The sequence below is a fragment of the Triturus cristatus genome, chromosome 10 (assembly GCF_964204655.1).
Source record: "Triturus cristatus chromosome 10, aTriCri1.1, whole genome shotgun sequence".
Classification (NCBI taxonomy): Eukaryota; Metazoa; Chordata; class Amphibia; order Caudata; family Salamandridae; genus Triturus; species Triturus cristatus.
In genome coordinates, this window is record NC_140593.1 from 892,511,985 (window position 1) to 892,532,043 (window position 20,059).

At 49.5% G+C, this 20,059-nt stretch overlaps 1 protein-coding gene across 1 annotated transcript in view; it reads left to right on the forward strand.

Annotated features, from left to right (window-relative positions):
- PTPN23 (protein tyrosine phosphatase non-receptor type 23) overlaps positions 1-20,059 on the forward strand; it is a 558,626-nt gene that overhangs the window by 265,741 nt on the left and 272,826 nt on the right. Inside the window, exon 14 of the mRNA XM_085628617.1 lies at positions 2,663-2,728. Within this exon, the coding sequence (XP_085484743.1) occupies positions 2,663-2,728 (66 nt within the window). The remainder of the gene's footprint in view (positions 1-2,662; positions 2,729-20,059) is intronic.

Genomic DNA, 20,059 nt, shown 5'->3' on the forward strand with positions numbered 1-20,059 from the left:
TCACCCACCTCAACCAGAGGTAAAGCCCCCTGGTACTTTACAGATTTGCACTTAGAAAAATCAAAGTGCAAACACCTGGAACGCAGATGGAGTTTAACCAAATCCCCCCGATAGAGAAGCTTATGCAGTTATAATAAAAAGATTAAAGCAGCTCGTAAACTCCATATAAACTCCATATTACAAAAAAAATAAACTAAGCAGGAATCTCTATAAAAGAACTCTTGAAAACCCAAAATAATTTTGTAAAGCCTCAAGCTTGTAACAGTGCTGTACCAGCCTTGTAAATACTATGCGACTCACTAGCTGACTTTCCGGTTGACCATGGACAGTTGGAGGATAACGTTGACCTCCGTCATCTCCCCCGAACGTGATCTCTGTTTTAGGCAAATTTGAATCATGCTCTCTCAAGCAGGTGTGGGTGATGTTGATGAATGGGAAATCTGGGTCTCCTTTGGACTTATGGCAACACCCCCCCCCCCGTATCACCTGCCTAGCCAATACCATTGGGCCATCAGTTATTCTTTATGACTTCTCACTAGATTCAGCCAAACTTGTGGTAGAGTTGAAGTCTGCCCAACTGTCTCCTATTCCAAAAAAAACCACCTAGAACTTCTTTCCAACTCCGACCGATCTGAACTCTAGAAAGCTATATAACTAATCAGCTTCCAGCTTTCTTGGAAAAGTACAAGATCCTGGACCCCTCACAGTCTGGTTTTAGAGCGAATCATAACACTGAGATTGTGTTAGTGGCAGTCGCTGACACCATAAGACTGTCACTAGACGCAGGTACACCAGTCATGCTGTTGTTATTGGACTTACCTATGGGTTTCGTTACTGTCTCTCATTCAATCTTAATCTTCAGACTCTTAAGAAAAGTCTTTGCATGGCTTCACTCCACTTCAAGAAAGACCCTAGTCCAGGCACGAATCAGGAGTCGCCTGGACTATGGGAATGCACTGCTAGTGGCAGAAAATCAGTTATTGCTGTCTAGACATCAAGTTGTGAAGAATGTTACGACTCGGCTGACATGTAACCTCCCTTCACCTGCTTCCTCCGCACCTATTTTGAAAACTTTGCACTTGCTGCCTGTTAGAAAAAGCGTCCTCTACAAGGTATGCTGCTTGATCTATAAGGCACTTATTCACTTGTTACCTACTTACCTGTACACCAGACTTTGTCACTATTAGCCCACCCGACTGCTTAGGTTCACAAACAAGGCTTTATTAGGGATCCCTTGCATACACACTTCCATGTTCAAAGGTAGATCATTCTCCTACCTTGCCCCACTGCACTGTAACAAACTCCCTCTACAAATTCGCACTTGCCGACTTTTCCAATTTCAAAACAATTCTAAAGACGTGGATGTTTTAACTGCACTGTACTGTTTCTAAGGACAAGCTCTGAAATACTTCTTCGGGAGTGAGTCGCTGTGCTATATTAAGTGCTGTAAACATAAACCATGTGTACCCCTTTCACAGGTGTTCTCAAAGAGGCAAGAGCCTGTGCCGGCATCTGTAGTGCTTTGGGTGTCACCTTCCTCCTGCAGTCGCTGAGTTGTTTTTTCTGCTTGGCCCGCTTGCTCATGTAGGACACGAAAGTGACTTATAGGAGGCTTCCCTCAGGCACCCAGTAGGCTTATTAATTCTCCAGAGGGCCCCTTTCAGACCCATGAAGCTGTATGCCATGAAGCTTGAGCTTTAAACAAGCACCAGCAAGCTGAGCCTCCTCTGGGCAGAGCCAGGAATCCTCTCAGAGCAACACACATCTCCCACTCCATCAGCAGAATAGCCACAACTTCTCACCAGGCCCGCTTCTCCCTCCCAGCCAGTTGTCTTGGGGGCCTCTTACCTCAGCAGGGCAGGATAGTGTAGATGACCTTAATACATCCTGGCCTTCAGTTTCTATTTGTGGAGCCTCCAGCCGACCCCTCTTTCCCACGAGCTAGGCAAGCACTTGAGTGGCAGCCTCGTTTACATGCCGGTGGAGAACGCATAGGCCCAAGATGGTGGCACGCAACCCCTCCAATGGCAGGGATTCTACAGCTGTTTCCCTCCTTCCTGAATCACTAATGACATTGATGATGGGCCTCGTCATCTTTGAGGATCAGGCTGCTCTTCAGTTGGTCCCAGCTAGAACTGCGTATGCATATCCAGACCCTTTTAGGGAGGCCTAGTTATGAAGCTGATCGGTTAGACGCCATGCTCGTCTCACTGCAGGCCACACCTCCTCCATATAATTTTAAAATAAGGAGTAATGTTTCCATGATGTCCGCAGCCTATTTAAAAATAGGTGGCATATAAAGTAGACATTTGCTTTAGTGACTGTTGTATTAATATAGTAAGTGTGCACTTGTAGGTCTATTCACCATTGACAGTGATTTACGTCAAGGTCATCTGACATCACTTCCTGGTAAGATTCAAAGTTCATACTTCACTTCCTGCAATGTCCCTGCAGTCAAAGGGTGTGTGTTGTCACTTCTACTACCCCTGTCATTTTGGTGAATCTGTGTCCATGAATAGCTGCTTAAAAAACCCTTAAAAATGTATCCGAAAGCTGCGGAGGGAAGTGTTAGGTCTATCTTGACTATAGGCTTCCACCTTCCGGGTGAAAGTTAGATATGGAAATCTGATGTATAATTGTTTGTTTTCATCTTATTACTTAGCGAGGAGAAAGCCAAGCTGTTACGGGACTTGATGGCCAAGATAGACGCCAAGAATGAAATACTGGAGTAAGTACAACTTTGAAATTGATTTGTTTATTTTAGTAAATCTCGAACTAATTTTGTTATTTGGGGTTGCAATAAATACATAATTGCTCTCTGCAAGTGACCCATGTCATAAAAATGAGTTTTATTACATCTCCCCATAAGTCGTTACCATTTTTAATGTCCTGATAAGTCATATGAGTAGAACTGTTGTAATTATGAAAAAAACCACAAATAACCACCATCCCGCTTATTGCTGGTTGTTGTATGTTCTGATAATGACTGCCACTCTTTTTCCTTTTAGAGCATACCTGCACTACCTCTAGGGGTATAAGGAACCACATATTTGGGAACTTTTTTAACCTGCCCTTTCTAGCAACAAATATATAAGTGAAAAAACATCTGTAGCACATTGCTCCCAAACATACAGCTTTTTGCTGTGAAGGGAATCACAGAAAACCTTCAATAAACTGTCTTACTGGAAAACAAGTTTAGATATTGTTTACTTTAAAACACAGCATGTTCGAGGCATATGAGCTGCTGCAGTCACATTATTGCATTAGATCGCCGCCTAGTGTTGGGTCCGGATGTTGCACGTTGTTGTCTTGGAAGAGTCTTCGAGATCTCACGAGATAGGGGACTCCTCCCCTGGACTACAGTGCGCATGGACAGCTCCTCCATCGTCAGATTGGTTTTTTCCGCCTTCGGGTTCGGATGTACTTCTGCGACGCCAGCTTCGACTCCGAAGTTTTCAACTTTATTCACAGCAAATCAAAGTATCTCGACGGGATTGCTCTCCGGTCGATACCCTACAACTTTACAGGACTTTATTTCTCATATTTTCATTGACGCAGGCCTCCGGGCCTATCGACGCCACGCGGGCCTCAGGCCCATGGAAGGGACCCCCTTCAAAAAATGCCCCCAGTGCGGTGCTAAATACCCACACACGGATCATCACCCGGTGTGCAACAGATGTCTATCTCCGGAGCATAAAGAAGAAGACTGCTCAGCCTGTGCACTCTTCCGTTCCAAAAAGACAATCAGGAACCGAAGGGCCCATCAACAAGCGATGCATCGACAAGCAGCAGCACCGGCACTGGACGATATCTTCGACGACCCCTCGGATGCCGAGGACTCGGACGACCTACAGCTCGTCACAGTCGAAGAATCGGACTCAGATGACCCAATCCCAGCGGGGCAGCACGTGAGTACCGATGCCCCTGTCCCAATCACCCCACATAAGGCTCCGGTCAAGACATCGCCACAAGGCCTTCGTCACGATCGAAACATCCCTTCGGAAGCCCCACCCTTGGGCCCGGCTCCGAAGATAATAGAAAAGCCTTCCGGTAGCTCGGGACCGAGCAAACCGTATCTCACTACACCAAAAATGCCTTCGGCGCCGAGAAAAACACATATGGCACCAACTCCGGCTCCGGCGCCGAGAGACTCGACCGTTCCCAAAAACGTCGAGCATAAGCATCTCGAGCCAAAAACGGTCGATCCCAAGAAAAATATCGGCCCGAAAAAGTTAATCGACCCGAAAAAGACTAACAACTCCAAAAAGGTCACCGAGCCTAAAAAACAGATCGAACCCAAGAAAACGGTCGATCCGAAAAAGGACGTCTAAGTCAAGAAAGCTCCCGAACCGAACAAAAACAAGGTTCCCGAGCCAAACAAGTCGAAGCCGAAGCCTACAAATCCTTCGACTCCCAGTAAAAAACACCAAAAATCTTCAGTGCCGAAACCACCAAATACAGAGGAGGGGCTGTTTTTTCCGGATCCTGTCGATCCAAAACAGAAAACAATCATCATAGACCCTAACACAGGTCATTTGGTGCTCCACAAGAGGAAAATTCATCCTGCCTTACCCTCTCCTATTCCTCTAAAAAGGAAGGACATTGCTACTTCTCCTATTAGGCCTGTTACCCCTCCTCCTCTCTCTCCTATTCTGCCTTATGTGCCATACACACCCCCCATGCCTCCACAGCCTGAAGGGGATCCAGATGAGGACATAGATAATGATCCACAAGACCCTTATGAAGATCCTGATGACACAAATCCCAACCTGGACACATGGGGAGACCCATATTCACCAGACAATAATACACCTCTTCTAGACCCCACACCATATCCTTCAAAACCCTCCCCTCCTGACGACACCATTGCATTCCATCAGTTAGTAGACAGGGCTGCTAATTTCCACGGGGTAGATATGCATGCTGACCCTCTGGAAGAGGACTTCTTGCTGGACACCTTCCCAACCACAGAAAGAAGTGTACGCACTTTACCCATGCTCAAAGGGGTTTTAAAACATGCACCAGAAATATTCAAAGACCCCATTAGGGCTAGAATACTCAACCCTAGACTGGAAAAGAAATATAGAGCAGCACCCTCCGACCCTACATACATCAAGGGTCAACTACAGCTGGACTCTTTAGTAGTCGCCAATGCACGAAAAAGGGCTAACTCACAAACCACTGGCGATGCTGCACCACCAGAAAAAGAGTCCAAACTACTGGAGGCGTCTGGGAAAAGGGTGGCTTCACAAGCAGCCAACACCTGGAGAATAGCTAACACACAAGCATTGCTAGCTAGATATGACAGGGCACACTATGACAAATTAGAGGAGCTGCTACAACATCTCCCTGACCCATATATCCAAGAAGGAAAGTTCATCACTAATGCCTCAATAAAGTGTGCTCTAGATGCAGCTGACACAGCCTCGAGAACAGTCAATACAAGCGTGATGTTAAGGAGACACGCATGGCTTCGCATATCAGGTTTCAAACCTGAGGTGCAAACCACTATTCTCAATCAACCCCTTAACCAAGATTTCCTGTTCGGGCCTGAAACAGATGTCCTACTAGACAAAATGAAAAAGGATACTGACACCGCTAAATCTATGGGTGCACTGCAGTTTTATCAATCCAAACGTTCCTTTCGTAGATCCTCCTATAGAGGTACAGGGAGAGGGAATAATACACAAACCTCTCAACCTTTCCAAACTACGTCTCAAAACACATTTCACAGAGGCAGAGGAGGATATAGAGGAAACAATACTAAAGGCAGAGGTAACAACAACAACCGTACCTCCACCACTCCCAAACAGTGACCTCTTACACCTGCCTCCAGACCACTTAACACCAGTCGGAGGCAGATTATCACAGTTCCTACCTGTCTGGGAATCCATCACAACAGACAGGTGGGTGAAGCAAATTATCAATTCTGGTTACTGTCTAGAACTTGCATCTACCCCACCCAACATACCACCCAAACACAGACCAATGTCAGAGTAACATACCATACTATTGCAACAGGAGGTCTTAGCAATGCTACAAAAGCACGCTATAGAACCAGTTTCCCTGCAGCAACAAGGAAAGGGAGTTTACTCTCTCTATTTCCTAATCCCCAAAAAAGACCGCTCCCTCAGGCCCATTCTCGACCTTCGTCCCCTCAATCAATATATACACTCCGATCATTTTCACATGATCACACTCCAACAAGTACTATCACTACTACAGCAAGGCGATTTTCTCGCCACGCTAGATCTAAAAGATGCATATTTTCACATACCTATTCATCCCGCACACAGGAAATACCTCAGATTTGTAGTTCAGGGACAGCACTATCAATTCAAAGTCCTACCCTTCGGGGTAACAACAGCACCAAGGGTGTTCACAAAATGCTTAGCAGTAGTGGCAGCACATCTAAGGAGACAACATATTCATGTGTTTCCATACCTAGACGATTGGCTGATAAAAGCCAAATCACATCACCAATGCCTGCAGCACACTGTGACCACAATCCATCTATTACACAATCTGGGATTTTCCCTCAACTACCCAAAATCCCATCTACAACCCTCCCATATACAGCAGTATCTGGGAGCAACAATAAACTCCACAGTAGCAAAGGCTTACCCAGCTCCAGCCAGGACCCAGAACATTCAAGCAATGATCCTAAAATTCCAACCTCAGACTCTTTTGACAGCAAGAGTGTTTATGCAACTCATAGGCATGATGGCATCTTGCATATTCATAGTCCCACATGCTCAGCTACAAATGCGTCCCATACAAGAATGCCTAGCAACACAATGGAACCAGGCTCAAGGGAAACTAAAGGACCTAGTGTTGGTAGACAGTCGTATCCATCGCTCTCTGCAGTGGTGGAACGCACAAAACCTTTCAAAGGGACGACTGTTCCAAGAGCCAGTTCCACAGGTAGTGTTAACAACGGACGCATCACTCACAGGGTGGGGAGCCCATCTACTTCAACATACAGTGCAAGGTCTATGGACACCGCACCAAAAAATACACCACATAAACTACCTAGAATTACTGGCAATCTTTCAAGCAATGAAGGCTTTTCAAAAACACATAGCCAACAAGACTGTCCTAGTCCAGACGGACAATATGACAGCAATGTTCTATATACAGAAACAGGGGGGGACACACTCTCTGCAGCTATCACACCTAGCGCAAAGGATATGGAGATGGGCCATTCCACAAAACATCCATCTTCTAGCAGAACATCTCCCAGGAGTAAACAACCAGATTGCAGACCTATTGAGCAGACACAGTCAACAGATCCACGAATGGGAAATTCACCCAGAAGTCCTACTCCCATTCTTTCAAGCATGGGGACACCCAGACATAGATCTGTTCGCCACAAAAGAAAACCAAAATGCCCATCCTTCGCCGCCAGGTTCCCACACCCGCAGTCGAAGGGCAATGCGATATGGATGAACTGGTCAGGCAGATTTGCATACGCTTTTCCGCCAACCCCACTCATTCCATTAGTGGTACGCAAACTAAAGCAATAAACACTTACGATGATCCTAGTTGCTCCCACATGGGCACGACAACCATGGTACACAACACTCCTAGAACTCTCGGTCGTCCCTCATCAAAGACTACATCTCTCTCCAAAACAACTCACACAGAACCATGGAGAGATACAACACCCAGACCCCAATCAAATGAACCTAGCAATCTGGCTCCTGAAGTCTTAGAGTTCGGATACCTTAACCTGCCTCCTGATTGTATGAATATCATCAAAGAGGCAAGACGTCCCACTACCAGAGCCTGTTACGCAAACAAATGGAAAAGATTTGTTATTTACTGCCAAAATAATCAAATCAATCCACTAGACGCTTCTGTCCAAAACATAATTTGTTATCTGCTACACTTACAAAGATGTAATCTAGCATATTCATCTATAAGATTACACCTAGCTGCTATTGCAGCATACCTCCAGAACAGACAACACGTGTCTCTTTTCCGAATACCACCTATTAAGGCATTTATGGAAGGGCTCAAAAGAGTAATCCCTCCAAGAGCTCCACCTTCCCCAGTCTGGAATCTTAACATTGTACTAACTAGACTTATGGGTCCACCCTTTGAGCCTCTACATTCTTGCGAATTACAGTTCCTAACATGGAAGGTGGCATTTCTAATAGCGATTACTTCACTCAGAAGAGTAAGTGAATTGCAGGCACTAACAATTCAAGAAACTTTCATGCAAATACACCAAAATAAGGTAGTTCTCAGAACAAACCCTAAATTCCTACCAAAGGTCATAACTAGTTTTCACATTAACCAATCAATTGAGTTACCTGTCTTTTTTCAAAAACCACAGTCAGTAGCTGAAAGAGCACTCCACACACTGGATGTCAGAAGGGCTCTACTCTACTACATAGACAGAACTAAACCATTTAGGAAGACAATACAATTGTTTGTGTCTTTCTGTCAACCTCATAAGGGTAACCCTATCTCAAAGGCAGGGATAGCCAGATGGATAGTTAAGTGCATACAAATATGTTATCAAAAAGCTAAACGCACATTAACTATTCCCCCAAGAGCACATTCCACGCGCAAAATGGGGGCATCCATGGCTTTTCTAGGGAATATCCCCTTAGAACACATTTGTAAGGCAGCTACATGGTCTACCATACATACCTTCACTAAACACTATTGTGTTGATGTGCAAGCCAAACAACAAGCTTCTGTAGGTCAGGCTGTCCTTAAAACACTTTTCCAAACTACTGCAACTGCCACCGGTAACCACCACTAGAGGAGGAACTGCTATACAGTCTATGCAATAATGTGACTGCAGCAGCTCATATTCCTCGAACGGTAAATGCTACTTACCAGTATGCATCTGTTCTTGGCATGTAGAGCTGCTGCAGTCACATGCCCACCCTCCTCCCTGGTGCCGAGCACAGTTGCAGTACTATCTTACTTAGATACATTTACATGGACACCTTTCCTTTTCTATTACTATCCTCCATCTTTGCCACAATGGCGAAAAAACAATCTGACGATGGAGGAGCTGTCCATGCGCACTGTAGTCCAGGGGAGGAGTCACCTATCTCGTGAGATCTCGAAGACTCTTCCAAGACAACAACGTGCAACATCCGGACCCAACACTAGGCGGCAATCTAATGCAATAATGTGACTGCAGCAGCTCTACATGCCAAGAACAGATGCATACTGGTAAGTAGCATTTACCTTATTCCCCTTTATATTTGGAGGGTTTCGCATTTTATATGGTGAATGTAGGAGGCTGGCTTAGTATATGATGTACACTTATTTAAGTGAAACACCATGCACTAAACCAGACAACCTTTTAGTGGTCTTAGACAACCGTAGAAAGTTCTCTAAGTGGTAGCTGTGGCGAACAGCCTTCAGGTGTAGTCCAGAAGGATTGTTAAGCAGTTTGTTTTACCAGTTCTAATCATGTATAGCTAATTAGATTAAAAAGAACCACACAGTGTAGTTATACAAAAGTGTCTATTTATTACAAAACACTTGCCAATACATTGGTATATCTCCTACCCAGAGATATCAACACAAGTACACAAGAATACTTCCATTGCAAGAGGTAAGTAAGCACAATATACAGTGGTCTCCAGGGGGAGACTAAACCATATACTAAGAAAGTGGAACGTGAACTGCGACCAAAGTCGGGACATAGACCAGGAGACTCAGAAGATCTGGGGACTCAATGAACCACCCAAGGTAAATACCCAGGAACCCCACAGAGGCTGTGTGAATAGTGGAAACACAGCCGCATACTCAATGGAAGTCAGCGGGAAAGACGCAGTTGCAGTTTTGAAGAAGGACCCTTCCCAGTGGACCCTGAAGAAACCCAACGGAAGAAAGAAAGTTGGAAAGTCACCCCTCCCGTGGATTCCCCAGGAACCAGGACACCTACACCAGGGAAGCCGGCTGCATAGCTGCTAATTGACATTTGAAACCACCGTACACCACAATGGAGGGCTACAGAAAATATGCCGTGGGCAAAGACTGTGCAGTAGTATGGTGGAATCCAAGGGTGGATTCTTGAAGAGAAAAACCTCCAAGCAGAGGAGACAGACTCTATGCCACTCGGAGGTGTGAGAAAGTGCCATCTTTCTTGCATGGTATGCCCCCACTTTTTGCTGAATTGCTGAATGTACTTTGACTGAGTGTGCCCTGGGCTCCTGCCAATCAGGTGCCCAGTGCCTATGTTCCTTCCCTAAAAACTGTGCTGAAACCTAAAACCCAAATTGGCAAACCCTGGCCACATGTCAGCCCCTGGTAAATGGTACACTAGGTACCCAGGGCCTTGTGACCAGGGAAGGCCCCTAAGGGCTGCAGCACTTATTGTGCCACCCTTAGAGGCCCTGCACCCTGACACAAACACACTGCCCTTGCAGGCTGAGTGTCTGGGTATAGGACAAAACAGAGAGTCGACATGGCACACATCCCTGTGTGCCATGCCCACAACATACACTGCCCTGGCATACATCAGCCACCCCTCTAGCTGGGTGCCCTATGCCAGTGGTGTGGGTACAGGAGCATGAGCCCTGTGCCCCTACAGTACCCAGGTCCATTCCTGGGCACTGTAAGTGCAGTGCTGCCATTTAAGAGTATATGGTGCTGGGAAATCATCAAACACGAACTCCACAGCCCCATGATGGCTCCACTGAAGACTGAGAAGTTTGGTATCAAACTTCTCAGCACATTAAACCCGCACTGATGCCAGTGCAGGATTTAATGTACAATGCACGACAGAGGGCATCTTAGAGATGCTCCCTGAACCTAACCTACAATTCACGTCTGGTCTGAGGGGCTGCCTAGGCTGCCACCCAGCAGACATGTTGCTGGACCCCTGGGTAGAGAGCCATCCGCTCTCCTGGGCCTGCAACAATGCACATCCTGGGCGAGGTGCTAGGTCTCCTCCCCCAGGATGGGCAGGGGAAGCTTCAAAGACATGCCGCCTTTGTGAGCTTCTCCAGGCCACTTGCTGTACTCGGCAACTGGCCCCTACCAGTTCTAAACCCCCACTCTGGCGGGAAGACTGGCCGGAAAACTCAAGGAAGGACAGGGGGTGTGCCAGCCTCTGCCAACCCCACCCCTCAGGTGGGGGAGGCGAGGTGAAGCACATCTCCGGGCTCTCGCCATCTTGAAGATGGGGAGCCCTGCCCAATCAGGGCTACTCTACTGCCCCCTCCCACAGGAGAGTGGCAGGATAGGGGGTGTACCCACCCCAGGGCAGGGACCCAGTGGTCCCTGCCCTTTACCTACCTATAACGCCCCTAAATTTAGTATTTAGGGGCACCCTGAACCTTCCTTCCTTAGATCCAGATTCCGAAACAGCAAAGATGATCAAGAAGAAAGAAGACCTGCCGTGCAGCTGCTAACAAGAGGAAGACACCAACTGCTTTGGCCCCAGCCTTACCGGCCTGTCGACCCTCAAACCTGCTCCTGCTAAATCCCGGCATCTCCCGTGGCCAGCAACCTCACAAACCCCGGAGGACCTGGCTACCTTGTGACTCTGAGCATCTGGGACTCCCACGAGCAGAGGTACTGCTCAAAGCAAGTAACTGACCCCTGGCATCAGCCAGGAACCGCGAACCCTGCGCACACTGCACCCAGGCCCGGACTGGCGATGCCGGGCACTGGGCAATCCCCCGGTAGGCTGCCAGGGGTGGGGGCCGGTTTTTTGGCCGGGGGCCGGTTTTGTTGCTGGGATGGGCGGGGGGCCTATTTTTGTGCACTGAGTACTGTTCAGTAGTCACTTTACTCACTACTGTACTCTGCTGCATCTCACTCTCTCCTCGGCTCGCTCCGTGGGGAAAAAAGCACAATTTAATCAATCTCTGCAGTGCTGGATAAATAACGCATTGAGCAGCAGTGCCATGATTTTCGGAGGTGGGTCGGGTCTCGCGTGCGCGCGCGATGCGCAGATGTCTCCCTCGCCGCGTCTGCGCGACCTGCTCTTAGGTTTCAGTTCACCCACCTTAGGGGGGTGGGGCGGGCGCCGTGGCTGTTGGTGGTGACACATGCGCATTGGGGCTCGCACAATTAAAAGTGCGCGTGACCCCCTGATTCCAGAACCCAGAGACTGAGACCGTGACAACGAGAGGCCCTCTCTCGCAGTTGCCACCCCTTAATTTAATTATTAATTATTTTTAGTTCTATCTCCCCCTGGCCCTGCCTGTCCCTGTGTCCCAGTGCCGCCCGCCGCCAGGTGAGTGGTGTTTGCATTTTTGCAAATTGCATTTATAATCAGATAATGCACAGCAGAAGGTGTGCAGTAGGAGCGTGGGGTCAATGGGTAGGACCGAAGTATATGTAGGCAGGGAGCTGAATAAACATCGGCCATCAAACTGCTTGTTTCGCGCTGACCCGTTTAATAAGATGTTGTGTGTTTTCAACTAGATCAATATTCTTAGAAGCAGTTCCGTGTTACAGTTTGGAGAGGCATTATTCTAGTGCAGCACTTTTGAAGTCAGTACTAGTTTGTTACACTAGGCATTCTTGCCTTTTTTTGTTGTACAGGAATGCAGTTGTGTTGATGACATTACCTCTTTTGGTACAGTATTACCTGTGGGCGTTACTTCGGCTGAAGTTCACTGTTTCAAGTTGAGCCAATTTTTGAAATTACAAAACGTTTTTTTTTTTTTTTTTTTTTTTTTTTTTTTGAAAAACCTTTATTGACGTTTCAATCATTTACACGTATGGGCCTACAACCCCCCGGGGCCGGCCGCTAAGCAATCAGAACAATAATAGCACGTGTAAACACAGGCGGCACCTCGGAGAGCAAAGTCTACAATACAGTATAGTCCGGCCAATGAGCCGCTCAGGTAGGACACCAGGAGAGAAAAGGTTTTTCATTTTATAATAAAACAAAACAGTAGGATCAGGTGCCAAACAGTTTCCCAACAGCGATAAGGGCTAGGATAAGAGACGCAAGCAGCAAGCAGCAATACATTGAATCAATGGCGCAGACACGGGAAGGTACGGATAGGGAGAAATATCAAAGATAGTTGCGCCTACAGGTCCCCGTACCTAAAGCCCAGCGAACCCCCCGGAAACTGTGGCACACATTAAGAGCAAGCGATTCACGATAAGAGAGGTGTACCGCGCTGATCCCAGAAAAACAAGCAAAAAGAAACAGAGAAGAAAAAGGAGGCCATGGAAAAAGAGATAAAGACTAAAGAGTCCCCTCCCCCATCCCCCCACCCTGCACCTCTGCGAATGAGTATGGCCCCACCCCCCAGCAGTGTGCCTGTCGCCCTGGAACTAGACCCGAAATATAGAAGAGACAGGGAAAAAAGGAGTAAGAAAGAGCCCCCCCAGACGGGGGGGCGGAAGAAATGTAATAAAACTGGAGGAGGGCCTTCAAAACATACCCCCGGCTTCTCCCTCCCGCACGGTGAAGTCTCCCCACGGCAAACAATTAGCAGCACCAAGTTGATCATATCAAAAAAAGGAGGGGGGGAGTGGGGAGCATTATGCACCAACTATGCGAATAACCATGAGAGCACGCAACCATGAGTCCGCCTGTCTACTAGGTGACCACTCCCGAAGGATCAGCCTCAGCCTTGACCGCTCTTTGCAATTCTGCCCATGCCTGCCCCTCGACCCAGCACCATGTCCGATGTCCCAAGGTACAGGAGTGTCCAAAAACAGTCGGGAAGCGACGCACACAGGTGGGGTGGAAGTCTCTGAGCATCAGCACGGACCGCTTCATGGGGGGGCGTCTTTTCCAGTGCTGCCCCAGGATTTACACTGCACACAAGGTCCAGACAGGCTGAAGCAGTCGAATGAGACACACGCTGCCGGAATCGTCCCTGGGCCGCCAGAGACCGCGCACGGGACAAGGCCTCCATCTTCCGCTCAGGTCCAATACCTCCGGAGCAGATCAAGCCCACAGTTAGCCGACCACACGGTAGCATACTGTCCGGAGTGTCCGGCTGTACACTAATCGCGGGGGGGGCCGCAACATCTTCCTCCTGTGTGCAGTGTGGAAAGCCACTGTGTACTGGTGGACCAGCATGCCGCCACTGTCCCAACGCTGATACCACACCATCTAGCTTCCTCCCCAGGACCCCGGCGCCATGAGCCAAGGAGTAATGAAGGGCACCAAGGGCCTCCAGGAGGTCGCCGTACCCCAGGGCAGCTCTCTCCGATCGCTCTGCCACACTCCCGACCGTCACACACCCCCAGTCCCGCTGCGTCCCAGCGGACAGGATGGTAGGCTGCATAGTGACAAAATGGCCGCTGGGAAGGCCCGACTCGTATTGGGGCCAGGACCCCGGGACCAACGCCTCAAGGTCCACGTCGCTGAAGACAAGGATCCTGGGGGAGGAACAGATGCAACCGTTGCGCGGTCACGGGCAATAGTCGTCTCCGCCACGGACCAGCTCCCGCAAAAAGCCGGGAGCAGCCCGCAAGGATCAGGGCGAACCAGGGACGGCGTCCGGGCAGCTCACAGTCAAAGGCAGGGGCAAACACCACAGAATCCGAGAATCGCACACCCGGGCATGTCCTCGGTCCGCAGCGCTCAGCAGGGGGGGAGCGACCACAGCAAAATGCAGGCCGAGGGGAGCAACACTCCGGCGGACCGACTCCACCCAGTCACCACAGGCCGCTGTTGTTAAACTGCCGCCCGGCCAAGGCGTCCACTCGAGGTCCCGGCTTCGGGACCGCACGGGCCGCAAAGTTCAATCGCTGATTTCTCCGGCGGTACTGCAGTCAGAAACCTCAGGATCACACGATCGGTTGCCACTTTCGTTTACAAACACGATCGCGTAGCGCAGAATAAGGATCTCATGCAGGATATCCGTGCGGGATGCGGAGGTTCACGGAGCCGGGAATCTACGCTGCCGTCCCGGTCGCCATCTTGGCTCCTCCCTACAAAACGTTTTTAAACATGTTTGGGCGGGAGACATACATATTTAGGGACTGCAAAAGAACAGTTCATCCTACTTAATTGATCTAAAAAATTATTGAAAAATATTAAATGATATGACCCGTGATACAGTTTGTAAATTTTAACGCTTCACTACATGTTTCCTAGAAATTACAAATATGGCCCAACTAAGAGACACAGAGTTCCATTTAATGTACCATTCAGTCCGATTACAGTAATGCCTCATTGTCTCCATTTCAAATGATCCATGGAACGTGGTGATTCGACTGTTGTGTGAGTACAAATAATTGACTTTCAATGGCACCTGCTTTGCTGTAGTGAACGAATGCTCTCGTTAAGCAAAATTATAGCATTGCAGCCTCACAAGCAACTTACTCAATACTAGGCAACCGCTGGCGGGGCAGAGCTGAAGACCAGAGGGCCACCACAGTGGGACAGGAAGCGTGCATATATGTTTGTAGTATTAGCTCCATAATCCATTGTCATTGATGGGGGGCAGGCAGGCAGCTTATTGGAGAGATAATTTCACATCGTGTCTGCGCGTTTTTATTGTTTGCCATTACCTTTGTAACATGACATTTCATCAGGAATGCTGTTTATGTGCGGCCGGAGTGAACAACATAGCGCTCAGAGTGTTAATGTGCCTGCTGCAAAGAACATGTACCATGCAGATCACAAAGTGCACATAATGTAAATAGGTCAGTGGGCTACTGCTTTTGTCAGAGAGATCCTATTGTTTTGCAGCGTGAATCTTTCTGGATTCACTATGCTGTGCATTATAACGCGATCTTGTGGTTGGGTCCGGATTCGTAGTCTTTTCTTTGTTTTCTTTTTTTTTTTTTGTAGCCCAGGTGGGCGACGACCACCATTTGGTGCACCTTCCGTGACGTCGTCGTGCTTCCTGCGGAAGTCCCACCTTTGGGGCGCCATCTTCAGATTCTTTTTTCCGCCGTTGGGTCTGGATCGTCATCGAGAAGCTCCAGAGTTACAACCGAAGAAAGAAGAAAGAAAAGCGAGTTTCGTCGACAAATACATCGGAGTTTCACAGGAAAGGAGGTTATTTCATCAGCAGCGCGAAGAAAGGAGGTTCAGCGCCCTTTTTTCTTCGACGACCTGGGAGAATGCGCACTCAGAGGCCCTGAGCGCAATGGACAAGACGCCATTCAAGTTCTGCCCAAACTGCCACCACAAATTCGCGCAGAAGGACCAGCATCCGGTCTGCAACCTCTGCCTACCGGTCGAACACCAGAGTAAGGACTGCAACGCCTGCTCAGCCTTCGCGCCGAAGACGCTCAGAGTGAGAGATCGGCAGAGAAGAGCCAACGCCAGCATGGATGGCAAGGGTAAGGCCCCGTCGCTCTACGATCTGGGCCTCTCCTCGGACGACGAGGACAACGTCGCCGGGTCAGCCGAAAACTTCACGGTCGTAGAGACCGACAAGAAAAAAGAAGACGAGGTAAGAGAATCGTCGAGCGAAAAACAGAAAGTACCTCGAAAACACGAGGGTGACTCGAAAAAATCTGAGTCTAAGTCCACGAAGGGAGCCCCGGCGCCGAAAATTTCGACGACCAAAGGGGGAACCATGGACAAGAGGCCGAGTGGATCCTTAGAGAAGGACTCCCTGGTGCCGAAAGACGCCGAAAGGCAAGGGTCGTCGAAGACAACCCAGGGAGCGGCCCGGTCGACGCTGAAAGAACGGTCGACGTCGACGCAAGTTTCGACGAAAAGATCCGCGGTCGACGCCAAAAGCATCTCCGAGATGGAGAAAAAGAAAAGGCGGCTCGAGGCCGAAATGGAGAACATCCTTCAAAGGAAGAAGGAGTTTGACGCCAAGATGAAGGAATTCAAGATTCCAACGATTTCATCGGTGGACGTCGTCGAGGTCGAGGAAGAATTCGACACCGAGGGACTGATGAGGGATCTCGAAGAGGAAGACGAGACCTATTATGAAGAGGAAGCCGAGGAAGAAGACCAACAGTCGGTCTACGGTTCGGCACCATCGACCAGCCACGAGATTGAATGGCAGGATCTCGACACCGAGAACCCGGAGGAGTCCGTGGACACGTACCCTTCGAGGCCTTCGCCACCCGACGACATCGGGGTGTACAATATGGTGGTCAGGAGCGCAGCGACAGCCTTCGGCGTCAAACTCGACGAAGAGAAGCCGAAAGCCGATTTTCTCGTCGAGACCCTGCTCCCCATCCAGACAAGGAGCCAGTTCCTCCCCATGCTTCAAAGCGTGATGAATCAGGGGAGAGAAGCCTTCAAGGAACCAGCGACCTGCCGGTCTATCACTCCGAGGACGGAGAAAAAGTATAAGCACTTTTCCCTCGACCCCCCCCTTACATCAAGGGTAGCGTGACCGCAGACTCCATCATAGCGTCCACGGCCAGGAGAAGGGCCAACGTACCAGCAACCTCGGGCCCACCACCTGATAAAGAGAGCAGGAGGATAGACCTCACAGGAAGAAAGGTCGAGCGGAACGCCGCTATGCACTGGCGCATGGCGAATTCCAATGCTCTCCTCAATAGACACCAGTACCAGCACTGGGACGAGATGGGAGAGTTAGTAAAGCATCTCCCCGAAGAATACCGCCAGAGAGCCTCACACCTGGTTGATGAAGGCAAAAACATCGCCAACTCCTGCATAAAGACGGCGTTGGACGGGGCAGAGACCTCAGCAAGACTCATGGCCATAGGGGTCACCGAGAGAAGGCATGCATGGTTAAGAATCTCGGGATTCAAACCGGAGGTGCAGAACAACATCCTTAGCACCCCCTTCAACAGAGAGACACTGTTCGGAGCAACAGTTGACGAGAAGCTCACCCAGCTAAAAAGAGATAACGAAACGGCGAGGTCCATGGGGGCCCTACAGCACAGGGGAATGAGGCGAGGCAACCCCTCAAGGAGACCCTACGGCAGGGGAGGAAACCAGCAGGGCCCGTCGCACCAGACGTTCCAGCAGGGTCAGCAGGGTGAAGGTCACGGACAGGGTCAGCAGAAGCAAAACTGGCAGTACCAGCCCCGGGGCCAGTCCTTTCGCGGGAGAGGGAACGGACGTGGCCAGAGAAGGAGAGGGGGGGAGCAGCCCTCATCAAAGTGACTCTGCACGCAGGAGGACGCCTACCCTCGACATGCCCCCAAGGGTGAGGCGCGAAACAGTAACATCGAGGGGGAGAGAAGGATCAGAAGCCTACGAGCATACAACACCAGTAGGCGGAAGGCTGAGACTCTACCTTCACGAGTGGCAGCGTATAACCACAGACAAGTGGATACTGAACATCATGCAGTACGGGTACTGCGTAGATTTGGAAAGGAAACCGCCAAACAGGAAGCCAAAGGGAAGGCAAAGATCGGACCAAGAACTGACCCTACTCAGAGAAGAAACACGGAAGCTTCTACAAAAGGAAGCCATAGAGCCAGTGCCGTTCAGAGAACGCAACAAGGGGGTCTACTCAAACTACTTCGTGGTCCCGAAGGTAGACGGGAGCCTCAGACCCATCCTAGACCTGCGATACCTAAACAAGTTCGTCAGAACGCAAAGGTTCAAGATGACTTCGCTGCAGGAGGTACTGCCCCAAATAAGACACGGAGACTTCATGGTCACCGTGGACCTCTAAGATGCCTACCTGCACATCCCAGTAAACAGAAGACACAAGGGTCTTCTAAGGTTCAACATCGACCAGGAACACTACCAGTTCACAACCCTGGCATTCGGATTAAAATCAGCACCAAGGGTTTTTACAAAATGCCTGTCGGCGGTCGCGGCCCACCTACGAAAACAGGGGATACACGTCTACCCCTACTTAGACGACTGGCTGGTCAAGGCAAACTCGCGCGAAAAGTGCGCAGCGCACGCAAAACGCGTAACAGACACTCTCACCAACCTGGGGTTCTCAATCCACTGGGGGAAGTCGTCGATGGAACCGGAGCAGGTGAAGATTTTCCTGGGGGCAAAAATCAACTCCCTGTGCGGCACCGTGGTGCCCAGCGACAGGAGGACAGATGCCCTACTGAAGGAGACGCGGCTCTACCAGAAGGGGCGAGCTCTGACAGTGAGGGCGGTGAGCAAATTGATGGGGATGATGGCGTCGTGTATCCAGCTAGTGCCGAATGTACGCTTGCACATGAGACCATTCCAGGAATGGCTACAACAGCAATGGTCACAAGCAAACGGAAGTTGGGAGGATCTAGTGGTTGTTACGCACGCAGTGCAGGAGGAGATAACTTGGTGGAACAGAGACAACATGACAGCAGGGAGAAGCCTGACACCACCAAACCCAACAATGACCATTACCAAGGACGCATCGCAAAAGGGATGGGGGGCACACATAGACAACCTCAGAGTGAGGGGTCTGTGGGCTCCAGCAGATGCGGTTCGCCATATCAATTACCTCGAGTTGAAGACAATCCTACTAGCCCTGAAGGCATTCCAGAGGCACCTGTACAACCAGAGGGTGTTGGTTCAAACGGACAACACCACGGCAATGTTCTACATCAACAAGCAGGGGGGGACACAGTCGTTCCCTCTCTCCTCTCTGGCTCAGGAGATTTGGAGATGGGCCATACCTCTCAGGATAGATCTACTGGCAATTCACCTACCGGGGAAGGACAATGTGGAGGCAGACTGGCTAAGCAGGCAGACCTCTGCATCTCACGAGTGGGAGCTCAATGGCCAGGAAACGAAGAAGCTTTTCCGGAGATGGGGAACTCCCACAATAGACCTATTTGCAACACGCCAAAATGCAAAATGCCAAAGCTTCGCGTCCAGGGAACCAGATCAGCAATCCCAGGGGAATGCCCTATGGATAAGCTGGTCGAGGACATTTGCCTACGCCTTTCCACCGATACCCCTGTTGCACACAGTGCTCAGCAAGTGCAGGACCAGCAACATGACTCTAATCCTAGTGGCCCCGCAGTGGGCGAGGCAGACATGGTTCTCACAAATTCAAGAAATGGCGCAAGGCAATCCGTACAGGTTCGAGAGGAGAAAAGACCTGCTCTCAATGCAAAACGGGGAGGTCCTGCACCCAGAGCCAGAGACCCTCAACCTGGCAGCATGGCTCCTGAAGACCTAGAGTTCGCACACCTAAGGTTGCCTCAGAGCACTATGCGAGTGCTACGGGAGGCAAGGAAACCAACTACAAGAAAA